Here is a 15358-nt window from a genome sequence, read left to right on the forward strand (position 1 = left end):
CCTACTGTGTACCAGGCAGTGCTAGGCAGTAGAAATAAAAAGAAATGACACATGTGCTTCTAGTTTTAAAATACTTACAGAATAGTTCAGAAGATGTAAACAGACAATGGCAGGATAGTCTGTTAAGAAACATGACAAAGTACTGTCGGTTTAGAGGAGGAAAGATCCATTAACTGCAAGGGAAGTTTTCGTGTAGGTGACATTTGACCTGTTTGTATCTGTGGAGCATTTTACCAGGCAGAGGGAATGGCATGTGCAGAAGCATGAAGATGTGAACAAGGTGGGGTTCACAGGCGAGGACAAGTTCAGTGAGACCCAAGGATAGCATGCAAAAGAGGCCTTTGGTTGCATAATAGTATAGCACTCAATAAATATTGTTGGCTACATGGATGGATAAAAGAATGAATATTATATATACATCAGGCGCTCATATATGACCTCAGGGAATATAACTACTTGGAAAAGTGTATTCCAAATTTTAGCTTAAAAATCAGTCTTTGAAACACAGTCTTTGTTTGTATTGACAAAGATTTAATCTGAATCAAATATGAATTTGTCTTAGGGATTTTGTTTCCTTGTTAGTTACACAAAGAACAGCATATTTTCAGCCCTGAAAGTACCAAGTAATGACTCTCAGAAATGAAAAGGTAATGATCGAATCCAACACTTCTTCTATTCACCTAGATGGTGTTAGTGGTTACCTTTTTTGCCATCTGGTTTAGAAGTTCCTTTATTTCAGCCAGGCCAGTGGTCTTAAAGTGGTGGGAGTACACAAGACAATTTATGTGGGGATATAGGAAGAAAATATTAACATTTTAATTTATATTACTTTTAATGCCTGTTGTTTAATTTCTATTTTTGTGTATACACATACACACGCATAAGTGTATATGCATACACTGTATAAATCACACACGCACTCACACGTATATACATCCTACACACAAATAAAATGAGGTTATGTGCTCCCCTCTCTCCCCTTTCCATTTTTCCTGGCACATGTGATTAGAAAGGTTAGAGATTACTGATTTAAACCATTAGTACAAAACGCTTTCAAGGGATCTTAAAATATTCTAAAATTTGGTCTAGGTTTTAAAAATAAGAATACATCTCATTTTATACCAGCTTAAGAGAAGCACTTTAATGAAATAAACATAATAGATTGTAATTCATGTTTAGTAATGAACATATACTTGTAGGTACTTTAAATAGATTTTTTTTTACACAGAAGTAACTTTCAGAGAACAATTCATAACATGTTTTCTTGGTGAGATGGTAATGAGTGCCATAAACATCCTTGCTGTATACCCAGTCCCTTACCTAACATTTCCCTCCTAAGATGGTTAAAAATCAACAATGCAATGTACAATACAAAACTATATACTTAGTATGATCCCAGCTATGTATAAAGTGTAGGTTTGTATAAGTGTGTATGTGTGTGCACATATGTATATTTGTGTGTTTGTGTGTGTAATACAATGACTTATTAAAAGAGAAAAAAAAATCAGTATTGCAAGGGCATTGTCAGGAGCAGTGCATTGCCGAATCCTTCCCTGGTGCTGTTGTTTGGCACGAGACTGACATCTAGAGTCCGATGTGGCTTATTTTGTTCTGAGGTTTTTTCTGGTTGAACCTTCTGCTTTGGATTTTCTGTATTTTAGTTATTGTATTCTTACTCTATATTCTGTTCTGGTCTCACTTTTTGTTGGTAGCATGATGTAAGTTATTTTGCATACCCTGGTAGGAAAATGTGCCCTATACCATTGCCCCATTGCAATACCAGAGGAAATAATTTTTGCTACAAAATACTTTTCAAGATGATTTTTTCTAACTCAAATTTTGCCACTCTCCTTCCTCCCTCCATCCTCCTTCCCTGCCAACTTAGTCTAATTGGCCCATCACTTCTACACACCATAAAGACAATTCTTCCACGCAAGACTGAGGCACATGGTGTGACTTCAAATCTTCTTCAGGGTAACCGTCATCATGTGGTGCACCTCATATGTTGAATGAAACAAATATAGGATATATGCTATAATTGAAAGTTTTTGAAGATGTTTGACTGCTTAGAATTCTCCTAGCAAATTAGGAAAGTATTGTTCAGTTGCATTTTGTTGGGTTTTAGTATTGTGATAATTACTCTTAGTAATAGTTTCCTTATACTCTGGCATCCTTCTTGTAGCCAGTTGACTTTTCCGTTTATTTTAAATTGTTTTTTAAAAAAACCCTGATCAGTGTATGTCCATTAACACTTCCATAACTTCTGGAGTTGGATTTTCAGTGACTTAATTGAAAATCAGAAGATTTCTGTGGTCTTTCATAGTTAGAAAGTGCTCTTCCATTTTCATAAGTGTTGTCTTTCTCCTGCTGCAACAGTAAATAATAAGCCATATTTTAAGTTATGTAACCAATAACGCCACACTACAAGCAATATATGAACTACAGTGCCATCTTGCATTCTGGGTCCTAAATACCCTTCCAGTAACCTTAAAGGTCCAGTTACCATTTTCCCTTTATTTAGAGTAAGATGTGGGAACTGAAGAATAATTTTCTTGTTTAGATGCCATTGTCAAAGCCCTGGCTTAGAGCTTTAAAATTCCTACTTCCAGGCCTGTCTTCAGGCCATTTAACTTGGTCTCTTTGCTGAAAAAGATGCCCCAGCATCAGTAAGAAAAGAGTATGAACAGGCATTTATAATTATTCAGAGTGACATCATAGGTAATTAGACCACTTCTTTATGTATTTGTATATACATTGAAGGATGAAGTGACTACGTAGATGATATTCTTTCCTGGATGAAAATCCTTTTCAGAAATCGGATTTTAAAAAAGACATCTCAGGGGGCTTCCCTGGTGGCGGAGTGGTCAAGAATCCTCCTGCCAATGCAGGGGACACGGGTTCGAGCCTTGGTCCGGGAAGATCCCACATGTCGCGGAGCAACTAAACCCGTGCGCCGTAACTACTGAGCCTGCACTCTAGAGCCCACGAACCACAACTACAGAGCCTGCGTGCCGCAACTACTGAAGACTGTGTGCCTAGAGCCCATGCTCCGCAACAAGAGAAGCCACCCAATGAGAAGCCCGCGCATCGCCACGAAGAGTAGCCCCCGCTCGCCGCAGCTAGAGAAAGCCCGCGCAGCCAAAAATAAATAAATAAATAAATTAAAAACAAAGCAAAGCAAAAAAAAAACCCACACCTCATATCAGAATTCTGTTTCATTTGACCTCATGGCTGCTGTTTAAGAGGAAAATATCTTTACTAGTATATAAGTTCATTATTTTGTATACATTTTAATTTAAATCTGAGCAGTTTGATCATGCATCATGGAAACGATCTGCTCTACTGGCTCTAAAACAATGTCTTGTTTGAAAAACCTGTTTATATAGGACTTTAAAGAAACTATCAGAATGTATTGTAGTCAATATAGATGTATTCTTCCTATGACTACAACCCCAAAGACTGAAAAAAAAACCTCATTTCTTATTTTTATTAGCTGTATCTTTTTTAATGTGAACAAGTAAGTTTTCTGTATAATTTGATCCACAAATGTTTGCAACATCTACTTAATGCTTACTACTGCGTGCAAGATACTGTACAAAGTAGCTTTCAACCCACAAAAGCATCCTTGTCTGTACTGAAAACATGGCCTGTATCCAATGTGTTTCTGAAAGATTTCATGTCACTAAGATGCCAGCCTGGTGTCTATTGAATATTGCATCAGATGACCTTTGTTATATATTTATCAAAACAAGTTCTATATAAAAATGCATTTTGTGAAAGTCCTCTTTCAGATGTTTGTAAAGGAAAACTTGATTATCGATAGGTTGTTGGCAGCTTAGTTTTTTTTAGTTAAACATGCTTTTTATCTTTTTTGATATTTTACACTTACAGGTTGTTGGCTTGTTTCCATGTGTCTCTTATTATATAGTTCTTGAGCAATTTCCTGAAAAATACGCCGAGCACTCTTTTTCTAAAAATACAAATAAGAAAAAAATGTCTCTCTCTCAGGACTAAAAGCAATGATTATTGTACATCATCTGAGCCTTTTCTTTCTTTATTGCCACCAGTCTCAGAAACTACCCCGCCCAACACATCTATAGCTACAGTTAACTCTTGTATTTTGAATATAGTAAGTAGAATTTATGACTGAGAACTATCAATGTACCACATATGTTACAACTTGAGATTATCATTCTTCTCAACGACAGGAAACAGTATCTGTGGTTGCAAGTTGTTCTGTGATGATGTTCTGAGTTTCTTAAATTATTTTGGATTTAAAGTAGTTACAACCACAATTCAAAAGATATTTTACAAGCATTGGTCTACCTTTTGTGAATCTTCTGTTTCTTTCTTTCTTAGAGTGTTAGATTTTGACTGTCAAGAAGAAAAGGAGAGTCTTATAAGACACTTTATGTACTCAAAACAGTTGTGGCAGAGATCTTATACCATAATAAGGTTAAACTAACTTAATATTTAAATAGTAATGCAGTAAGAGTTAATAATTTTCATGTCATTTCTGAGATGCTTTATTAATAAAATAGCTCAAACTGATATTGATTGTAGGATTTATAGTAATCCTAATATAACATATACATACCCCCTCTTGTAGCATGTGAATAACCAGAAGATAGTCTTTCTCAAAATCTTTAGGCCTTTTAAAGATATTTAAAGGCAGTTTCTAATCTCTTTCATTAACCTTTTTTTGCTCTTAAAGATTGTTCTTAGCCCTTTCATACCTCCCCCACCAGCGGAAAGTAGCATGTGTATGATGGTTATAAAGAAGGGTCTCTTATTCCCATAATTACTGGGTTTTAAAAAGAAAACCCTGTAAATTGTGTACTCTGGTTAATAATTCCAGGGATGAAAATTTTTGCTTTCTTCTATAGACCTCTTCTGCAGGTGGTAGTTCCTGCAAATGCAAAGGAAGATATTAATTAGATGAGCTATTTCTGAGGCTCCCAACATGTGGAGAGATGGAAATTATTTCCCTATGATAATATTCAAGGCCATAGGGACATCTAATGCAAGAAATCTGACTTACTTTGGTGAGGACGATGAAGAACACGAGTACACCAGTAACGTAGATCGAGAGCAGTGATGAGAGGGCCGTCAAGAGACTCTGCAGTTCCTTGCTGAGAACCTTCGTCTCTTTGTTAATTACAGATACAGAAAGAACCACAGTCACTATTCGAGCATATTATTGCCAATATATGTATAAAGTATAATTGAAACTACATGTTAGAGGTGAAACATGAACTTATTCTCTTTGGCGCTTCATATAAAAATCTATTCAGGGTCTCTTGATTCAGAAAGTACTCAAGTATATGATATTATATTAAAGCCAGTTCATTAGTTCTTTAAATGTATTATGCCCAACATGTTATTCATTTTTAAAACTTAAAATTTTTAAAAATTCAATTAATTACTTGTCATAATGCTAAGAATCACTTTTTATATAAAGTTTTGCTTAAAGTTAGATAAACATTAAGGGTTTGTTCAAGGGTGTTTAAAGTTTCTTTTAGTAGATATGATGTACAAGTGTCACCAAGAGTCTGTTTATGGAGTTGAGATACTTTCCCACGTGTATTTATAACCTTGAACTGTTTGGTACTCATAGCTGAACAGTGCAGTTCTCTAAGAACCTGAGAAGGCCGTACATTGAGATTTTAGTGCTCACTGCATGCTTAAAAGACAGGCGTTGTTATATGTGCCCCTTATTTCTAATAAAGTTCTGGAAGTGCAATTATTGAATCCATTTGCACATTCTGAATTTCTCCCTCCTTGAAGGAAGTGTCCTGTGCCCTAGGTAGTGATGAAGTAACACACCATGTCTTCAAGTACCTGAGTATTTGAAATATAAAATCCATTTAGATTTATAATTGTTACCTGAATAACTTGTACTTTTCAACTAAATATCCCATAGATGCTTATCCTGTGAACTCAGTTTATACAACATACATTTTTCTTATGAAACTAACAAATCAACCATATCTGTAACACTTAAAAAAAAAAGTTTCAAGTGTGAAATTAGGAACTCTGTAGAAAAGGAAAGTGCCATGTCTGTCTTAGTGGTACTTTGATTCCTGCTCCTCAAGAAGAATGTTTCTTCGCATAAGCTTGCAGGTTTGAAACCTTCATCTCTTTACAAACCATTTTTCTTCTGCCTAATATTGTTTATAGAAGATGAATGCATGCAGTGAGATATACAAATCTCCAGAGCTGTTGTATGTTTGTTTTAATATCTATAGCTAATATTTATTGAGCACTTGCTATGAGCCAGGCACCATTAAAAGTGCTTTATGTGCATTAACGCATTTATAATTTACCTTACAGGTGAGAATAAACTAAGGTTAAATGACAGTGGAATATCAAAAGTCCATTAGAGCACCAAAGCAGGGATTAAAATACAGGTCGATCTGGGCTCTCAAAGTCCTGTTTTTTTTTTTGTTTGTTTTTGGTACGCGGGCCTCGCACTGTTGTGGCCTCTCTCGGTTGCGGAGCACAGGCTCCGGACGCGCAGGCTCAGCGGCCATGGCTCACGGGCCCAGCCGCTCTGCGGCATGTGGGATCCTCCCGGACCGGGGCACGAACCCGTGTCCCCTGCATCGGCAGGCGGATTCTCAGCTACTGCGCCACCAGGGAAGCCCCCAAAGTCCTGTTTTAAACCAAAAGACTGGTTAGTTTGACTTTATGTTTTAATGATCTCAGTACTCATCATACCAGAGTTTCTTTAAAGGCGAGAGGTCTGAAAAAAAGCACGGAGTTAACTGCCCTTCTCTTCCTTCCCCCAGAATCATGTGAAGCTTTTCCTGTGAAATTTCTTAATTTATAGAATTTAGCTAGGCTCAGTGTCCTCACTTGCATGAGGAAATTGTCATGGATTTTAGTAAATCTCAAGAAGCCAGAGCCACACCGACCTTTTTTCTGTTCATTATCTATGCAGAAGGGGTAGGGTCAGGGATTCCCCCAGTGGCTTCACCTAAAATTTGTGTTTATTCTCCATAATGCATATTTTTTTTCTGGGTCCAATTTATCGCTTAACGCTTCTCCAGTGTTTTGTTCTAGATGGTGCAATACCAGACTAGATACTGACAAGGCTGTCAGTTAATCATCCCATTTCAATCAGCGTAACATACAAAAGGAGGACATAGTTGGTCAGCCTTTGCCAGTGAAGTCTGGACATGGAAAGAATATAGCGCCCACATAACCCTGACTCTGTGTCTGCGGAGGCCGGGAGATGGTGTCGGAGGAGTTCTTGAATCCAAACTTCATGTTAGCTTGTGCGCATGTCACACTCTTCACTGGCTCGGGTACTAAGTTATCAAATTTACCTCATAATCTCTGCAAATAAGTGTTGTGATGCATTTCGGGGGTAGAGCAGAATGCAGTGTTCGGGAATAAAGTCTTGACTAACCTCTTACCACCAGCACAGTCCCTCCTCCCGTCCGCTTAGCTCTCGGTTCCTTTGAACTGGGAAAGGCTATTCCACAGATGTAGATTGCACTGTCATTGAAAGTCAGCCTGTTTACAGTGAGGGAAACTTGGTTTTGTGCCAGATTCACAAGTGTGAATTTGTCTGTCTCACTTCTGCATCCATCCAAACACAGGTTCTCGGGCTGGAGAGCGCCATAGCGAAACCACAGGCTTGTTGGTTGCTCTGCAGGGCACCCCTCTGTGGAGAAGGAGCACTGCATGGTCACAGCCTTTTGAGTGTAGTCCACTTCAAGGGAAGGTAGTTGAACCACCGAGACGGTACAGTTGCTCACGGCACCTGCAGGAGGAAGCAGGTGAGCCTGTTTAGTGGGCCTCTCGCCTCCCTTTGTGCTTCTGCTTTATTGACATTTTGGGGTGAAGAATCATTGAAAGCCATTGCTTTCTTTTTCTTCCCTCACTCCCAGCACAGACAAGACTGTAAAAGTAGACATTGGTGCCAATATTTTATAATAACTATAAATGGGGTATAACCTTCAAAAATTGTGAGGTTGTACACCTGTAACTTATATAACATTGTACATCAACTTTACTTCAATTAAAAAAATTTGGGGCTTCCCTGGTGGTGCAGTGGTTGAGAATCTGCCTGCTAATGCAGGGGACACGGGTTTGAGCCCTGGTCTGGGAAGATCCCACATGCCGCGGAGCAGCTAGGCCCGTGAGCCACAACTACTGAGCCTGCGCGTCTGGAGCCTGTGCTCCGCAACAAGAGAGGCCGCAATAGTGAGAGGCCCGCGCACCGCGGTGAAGAGTGGCCCCCGCTAGCCACAACTAGAGAAAGCCCTCGCACAGAAACGAAGACCCAACACAGCAAAAATAAATACATAAAAAATTAATAAACTCCTACCCCCAACATCTTTAAAAAAAAAATTTGAGACAAAAAAAAAAAGTAGACACTGGTACTCCTCTCTTTTCCTAACTCTCCGAGTTTCCTAACCTCAGCCTGCTGTTGTGCAGTGATGTCCGGTACTTGAGGGCAGCCCCAGAGAGGTCCCGGGAATCTGCATTATCATGAGCGGAGGTGACAGCAGATCCAGAGTCAGAAGTTCGGGGTCCACATGTACACTTGTGGTGTATGTACAAGCTTTCCTCTGATCTCCCTGTGCAGATCACTTACTCTCTCAGGGCCCGTTTCCTCATCTGTAATCCCTGGCCTCACAGGAGTGTTGTATTCAACGTGGTAATAGGTATCAAAGCCCTTCATACAAATGTCACGCCCACTGATTGAGCACATGGGCAGTAGGGATTTTGTGGGGGGGGGCTTGGGGCAGTTGTGATTGCTAGGAATTCATGACAATTTACAATTGTTCATTTATGAGTCTAGTTGTCCCAGTGGGAAACATAAAAGGCAAGATGTACGTCTGGGAAAATGTAGCCCTGGCTTAGCCTACAGTGTCTTTGATTACTGAGCAGAGGCCTAATGAGCTGGCCGTGCCACAGCCCAGCAAACTGGATTTCTTCCTGGCACTTGTACATTGCTTTGTAGTCTCTTGTAGCTTTCATCTATTTGATGAGAGTATAGCTCATGGAGCACACACTTTAGTTCAAATCCTAGCTCTGCCAGTTCCTAGTTCTCTGGTCTGTTTCCTCATTAGCAAAATGGGGATAGTATTGTGCACCTCACGAGTTTAGCGGGAAGTTTAAGGGAGGCCATCGATGCATAAGGAGTATTTACTTACCTAAGTCTTAGTAAGTATTTGATAAAAGGTAGCTATTTCTGCTGCCACCATTATTCCATTAATGGGCAGTGTCATATGCCCATTTTAGAGATAATTGTGGACATCTCAGCAGTGTGTTAGCAGGGCCGGGATTAGATACCCAGTCCAGTGCTCTCTCTACCACGTCCTGCTGCTTTCATGTCATAGAGGTTGGGTCCCTACTTTGGCCTTCTGTCTAATCCCAGGCATGTGAAGCTGGAAACCCACTCAGGTGTTTATAAATGGGAAGACCTCCCCTCAACCCTTTTGGGATCAAGGGGGAGGCTCTATGTGAAATAGTATTAGTTGAGACAAATGGGAATTTTTGCATGTTTTTAGTCTGACTTTGCCTGGTTATATGTTTCCATGTGGTCTTATTTGTCTGACTTTGTCCTTTGCTACGGTAAACGAAATTGAAAAGTAATCCAAGTGGTCTGATGTAAGTTTGAGACGAGCTTTTTGTCACCTAACATTTTTGTTATAGGTCCTGACCCAGAACAGAAGAATTAAAACTAGAATCATGGTATCTGTGATGCAAATCTGTTCTCACCATGTTTTAATTTTAGTATTTGTACAATTGAAGATGAGCTGGGAGCTTTTTAGCAACCTGATAAATGTAAACCAGATGAGAGAGTAGAGTCACTTGGAGAAGACCAGGCTTCCTACTTCTTCAGCTGAGGGACTTAGCTTCACTCCTAAGTCTGATAACTATAAGCACAGGTCTCCTACCCAGACTCAGTCACCTTAGAAGTCAAGAAACGCTTTACAAGGTATAGTGATCATTGTGTATGGAAACTTGAAATGGAAGTGGGCCTACCAGAGCCACAAAGTTAACCAGCAGTGTCCCAGTGTCAGGTCCTCTGTCACATAGAGTTTTTAACAGGGAAGCCGCCTTTTAACATTTTTCTTGGAGAGCTAGTGCTCCGGGGTAAAATAAATATTTTCAACTTTGGAGTTTCATATCTCCGCTCATTTCCGGCTACTGCCTGAGAAGGGAGAAAACCAGTTGCAGTGGTTTCCTGTGAGAGCGCAGACTGTGAGGACACTGCTGCCCCCTACCCCATGCCTGCGAAGCAACATCGTAGTGAAAAAAGGGAAGTTTGGATGATATGTCACACTGCAGCCCACCCCTGTGAAAAATTTCTCTTTAAGCACTCCCACATTCTGTAGGATTTTTTTTTTTTAAATACAGTACCCTCTGAAAAGGTTGAAAGTTTATCTTCTTAGTGGAGGGAATAAAAAAAGATTACTATTTTTGAAGACCAAGCTAGAAAATACATAGAAAATTAATTTTTTGACACTTTCTAAAAAAAGCCTTTTGGAAAATTTCGAACATATACAGAAGTAGTCGACCAGCACAGTAACTTCTGTGCCATCACCTGACTTCAACCCAATGTTGTTTCCGCTCTTCTGCCTGCTTGCTCCTTCACTCCTGTGTTATTTTAGGGCAAATTCCAGATATTTATCTGCACATCTTTCAAAATATATCTTTAAAAGATAAGAATTCTTCTTTAAAATAATACTAATTAAAATATATTAAAACTAATATATACATATTAGGGGAAAAAAAGACTATTAGTGAAAGTAGAAGCAAAAAAATCACCCATAGTCCTTTCACCACCCCCACCAAAATCACTGTTAACATTTTAAAATATTTCTTGACAGATGAGAAAAAAATAATTTTAAGAGCTTTTGCTCCCTTTCCTGCCCTATGACCCAAACTTTGTGGGCAAATCTGAGATTATTAGATTTATTAGAACTATGGTGAGATTATTAGAACTGTGATGTAGGAAACTCTCTCATAGAGAAAAAGACAGGTATAGGCATCCATATATTATGAGATGATGATTCTTCAAGGAAGGAGCCATTGCAGTTTTTTTAAATGACAAGTACTTTAATTTATAGAAATTCAGCTTTTCTGAAGCACTGTTCTTTAAAAATATTCAAGTATTGTTTAGTGCAGAGTGAGTTCGCCTGTATGGGAACTGAATTGTTGATTACTAACATGTGACTTTATGAATATTTTCAACCCTTTGTGTGGTGAGGTGCTTTTCTCTAAAGCTGCATAATAACAAAGGAAATTTTCAGTGTTAATATGAAATTTTTTCTCAGCTATTCTTTTATTACCTGTTTCTCTGAGAAAAAAAGGAAATTTATCACCTTAGACAATTTCCATAATGTTATACATTTAAAAATTAATCTGTAGGGGCTTAAAATATAAATGAATTAGGCGAAAAGTAGCAATTCATTTAAATAAAATGGAGGGAAAAATAAAAGAACCTTACCGACATGAAGTAGAATCAGATTGAGTTCCAGACCGAGAATGATTTTACCTCTGTTCACAGTCTCCATTTCTGTGTGTATGTGTGACGTGGTTGGTGGGATTGTGTATTTGAAGAAAGTTGGCTTTTTTTTTTTTTTTTTTTTTTTTTTTTTTTTTTAAAGAAAGGAAGAACCAAAGAGAGGAACTCTTATTAAGGAACCATAATCGGGAACTTTTTGAAATTGCGTAAAGCTTGTTTGTAATCCAGTTTCACCATTTAAAGTTGAGATTTTAGCTTAGAGCACATTTCTAAATGTTCACATGTTCACATTTTTCTTGGATTTTTACAAATCCTCGAAAGTGTTAGATGTTTTGAGTGAGATTTTGATTTACATGTGGTGCATATTCCCAGGATGTATTGTTTGACGGATAATTCGTACTTTAAATTTCTAGAGCAGTTCAGTCTCTGGTCTTGGGGCATCTAATTTGTGCTTAGCGCTGGGCCAGTAACTTCTGGAAATGGAGGAGAAGCGGAAGGAAGTATCTTCACCTAGAGACTAGAGAAAAATTAGTGACCAGTACATCAGAGTACAACGAAGAAATAAGTCGCGTACCATTAACTAGTGGTGCCCCAGTTTTGTGTGACCCCTTTTATTGTGCTGTGAAACAAACGTGTGGAATCTCTGTCAGCCCTGGCCCCCTGGGGGCTTCGTCAGTCAGGTTCTTTGTAAGCAACAAAAAATGACTTGGGCTGACTTAAGCAAAGGGTAATTTATTGAAAGGATTTGGGGTAGCTCAGCGAGTCACTGGGAGGACTGGAGAATCGTGTATGGGGGTCTACACACAAGACACATGCCCCAAAACATACTCTAAAACTGATCCAAAGAGCACACTGCTGCCGCCAAGCACTAGATGCTGCAGCTGGACCAAAGCCTGTCGGTAGTGCTGCTCAGCTCTGCCCCAGCTGCTTGGCCTCAGGCCACTGCTCTGCCTCCCCAGAGAACCAGCCCCATGTCCCGACCACTTCTCTGGGTCACTAGCTCCTCCTTCCAGGTCTCAGGCGAGTGTTTCTGAGCTGAGGTCGTGTGCCAGTGCCTTAGCTGCAAGAAAGGCAGGGAAAGCTGCTTCCCCAGCCTTTGTCTTCCACCAGGAAGAGGGCGCTGGGCCACCGGAAAGAGCGAAGAATCTTCCCACCGGACCGTGTGTACTCTTGGCACCTGTTGATTATATTTTGTCATTTACGGAAAGTTATTCTCAGTCTGAATTTAGTAACACTTTTAGTATTATTGTGTGTCTTTTCCATCATCATAGCACCTAAAAGCACCCCCACATTTATATATACTACTGTGTGTGTGTGTTTGTGTGTCTGTAGTCAGTGCATGGTATGTGTGTGAACTTGAAGACCTTTTCTAGCCCCCCAGTACCTGGGCATCTGATGCTCATGGGTTTGGAATGACTAACATAACATAGACTTCAGTCACTATTCCAAGAAGTGCTGGATTGGTTCATCCATTCTAGTGTGTTAACCTCTCTCTGGTTCTGAAGCTTAACTTTTATGAAATGGTTCTGAAAAGTTAGAGAGTGGATTGACCTCCCTTGAAAAACATACTGAATGATCTGTTTTTATAAATTAAAACCCTTCATTAGCCTATTTTTATTTTCAGCCTGATAAACCTCTCTAGTTAATATGTTGCATAATTTCACTACACTAGTGGCATTTTCTAGCATTTATCCAAAACCATCTTTCAAATTTTAAGTGTTACTCTCTGCTTCAATATCCCAGTATTTAATCAGCAGTTTTCCCAGCCTATTCATCATTACACACCAGTCAGTCTGAGGGAGGCTGATGTCCAAAACTGTCAGAGAAAATCGTAGTGTGGGCTTTGGGTCCAGTTAAACCAGGGATTACGTTTCTGCCCCAGTGTTCATTAACCTTGTAGGCTGGGGCATGTTCTTCAGTTCTCCTAAGTCTGTACTTCCTCTCTTTGTCCTACTGCTGGGTCACCTGGGAGATAATTCATCAAAGCACCCAGTGCTTGGCACATACCGAGTCCTTAGCAAATATTGTTCTTCCCCTCTTCCCTCTTTAACTTGTTCGTTCAAGAATTTAACTTAATGTTTCTATTTGTTTTAGTAGGTGGCAAGTGGGATAAACCATCAGAAATTTTGGAAATCAAGGGACAGAATTGGGAAGAACAAGTGAATAGTCTGCCTGAAGTTTTCAGAAAAGCTGGTTTTGTTATCGAAGCTTTCACTAGACTGCCATACCTGTGTGAAGGTGACATGTATAATGACTACTACGTTCTGGATGACGCTGTCTTTGTTCTCAAACCAGTATAAACACGTGGAGGTTGACGTCTTCACGGTCCACCCCAAGAATGTATGCTCCGGAAGAGGGTCTGCGTTCTCAATTACGTGAAGGGAGGGCCTTTGGGCACTGCCATTCTAAATATCATGTAGGAATTTTAAAAGCCAAAATACTAATGATTTCTTTGTAGTGTGTAAAAGGAATGTTTTTAAAAAACAAAAACCCAACTCTTTGAGGATTTTTATTAACTCTTTACTCAGTAATGCAGGTCACACTCCGATTATGGAAGATATTTTTTATACTTAACTGCAGTAGGGACTCATTCCCAGGCAAAGCAATAGTCATGACTTCACATGGAACCAATAAATATGGATTGTTTTTAATAAAATGAAGACTGGCAATAAGGCTGTCCATCCAGTTGCAAATACTGGTTATAGGAGATAGCCACTGATACTCTTTCATGTTTAGAAATTCTATCATTATTCAAGAAAATGTTTTTAATCATGCTAATAAACTTTTTTGGAGATGACTTTGGCATCATGTTTGAGTTAATATAAGGCTTCCCTAGCATCTTTCATCGCTTTGGCTTCAGGGGTACCCAAATAGTAGCAGTAAGTGAAGGATGCAGTCGACTTGAATGTGCGGGGAAGGAAGGCTTGAGACGGGGGTGGGGTGCTTACTGCAAGGTGTGGCGAACACAGGCAACCCAGATGAACCCTCAGAACAGCCTCAGTTCAGATACAGTACTTCGGGGACCCCTCTCTCTCCCTAACTCATGTTGTTTTTGGAAATGCGGAGCACTGGATTCTGACTTTGTGGTAGCTTCTGTCCTACATTCAGAATTTTGTTTTTTTCTGGACAGTCTCAGGTTCTCAGCATTGAAACATTCAGTTTTGTCTTCTGACAAAAATGCAACCTAAAAATGTTTTCATTCAGCTTCTCACTCTGTACTAGTATACCTCTTTCCCAGAACTCGGCTCTTTCGAAATCCTTAACTGAGTTTATCGAAATCCTTAACTGAGTTTAGAGTTTGCCAAGAGTGTGGTTTGAGGAAATCATGTCAGACTCATGCATTCTAGAATCAGCAAGTGCCTCCAACTATATATCCAGAAATGTTGCAATGAGGAACTCATTAGCAAGATCAATAACCATTATGGATGTTACAAAGAGCAGAGCACTTAACCCAGAATCTAAAATCTCAGTAATAACAGAGATGCCAATTTGAGATCGTGGCTATTAACAATATGTTATTCTCACAACTTTATTTCTTTTGTCAGCCCGGTGTTTCATTAAATATTCTCATTTATATGCTCATAGAAGTTATCAGATCAACACATTTACTGCAACACCTGGGTATAGAGGAGAATTAAATCCTTGAGAAGAATGGCTTTATTATTCATTGAGAACAGCATTCCCACGTCCTCACACCAGTATCTTCCACTGTTATTGTGTAGTCATAAGAGTTGGGTTATGTGATTTATGCAAAAGTGTTATTGGTGTGTTCTAATGCTTTTTTCCAGGAATTCAAATAAGTGAAGTGCAAATACTTAGCACCTTAGATTGTAAAAATAGAGGAAATGAGTAAACTTAATGTAGTTC

General features: G+C 39.2%; 2 protein-coding genes across 3 annotated transcripts in view; one reads left to right on the forward strand and one right to left on the reverse strand.

The window, feature by feature from the left end:
• Positions 1–14286, forward strand: part of METTL9 (methyltransferase 9, His-X-His N1(pi)-histidine) — a 47000-nt gene extending 32714 nt beyond the window's left edge. The window contains exon 5 of one of the 2 annotated variants that reach the window (XM_007103120.4): positions 13586–14286. In XM_007103120.4, the coding sequence (XP_007103182.3) occupies positions 13586–13791 (206 nt within the window). In that variant the 3' untranslated portion in view covers positions 13792–14286. The remainder of the gene's footprint in view (positions 1–13585) is intronic. The other variant, XM_007103121.4, reaches the window with a different exon arrangement.
• Positions 1131–11584, reverse strand: IGSF6 (immunoglobulin superfamily member 6). The gene is made up of 6 exons (XM_028498902.2): positions 11474–11584; positions 7415–7771; positions 5042–5148; positions 4327–4374; positions 3890–3970; positions 1131–2367 (listed from the first exon to the last, which is right to left on the reverse strand). The coding sequence occupies exons 1-6, from the start codon at positions 11538–11540 to the stop codon at positions 2278–2280; spliced, it is 750 nt and encodes a 249-aa protein (XP_028354703.1). The 5' UTR covers positions 11541–11584; the 3' UTR covers positions 1131–2277.
• Positions 14287–15358: the final 1072 nt, after the last annotated feature.

This window comes from Physeter macrocephalus, chromosome 14 (assembly GCF_002837175.3).
Source record: "Physeter macrocephalus isolate SW-GA chromosome 14, ASM283717v5, whole genome shotgun sequence".
Lineage (NCBI taxonomy): Eukaryota > Metazoa > Chordata > Mammalia > Artiodactyla > Physeteridae > Physeter > Physeter macrocephalus.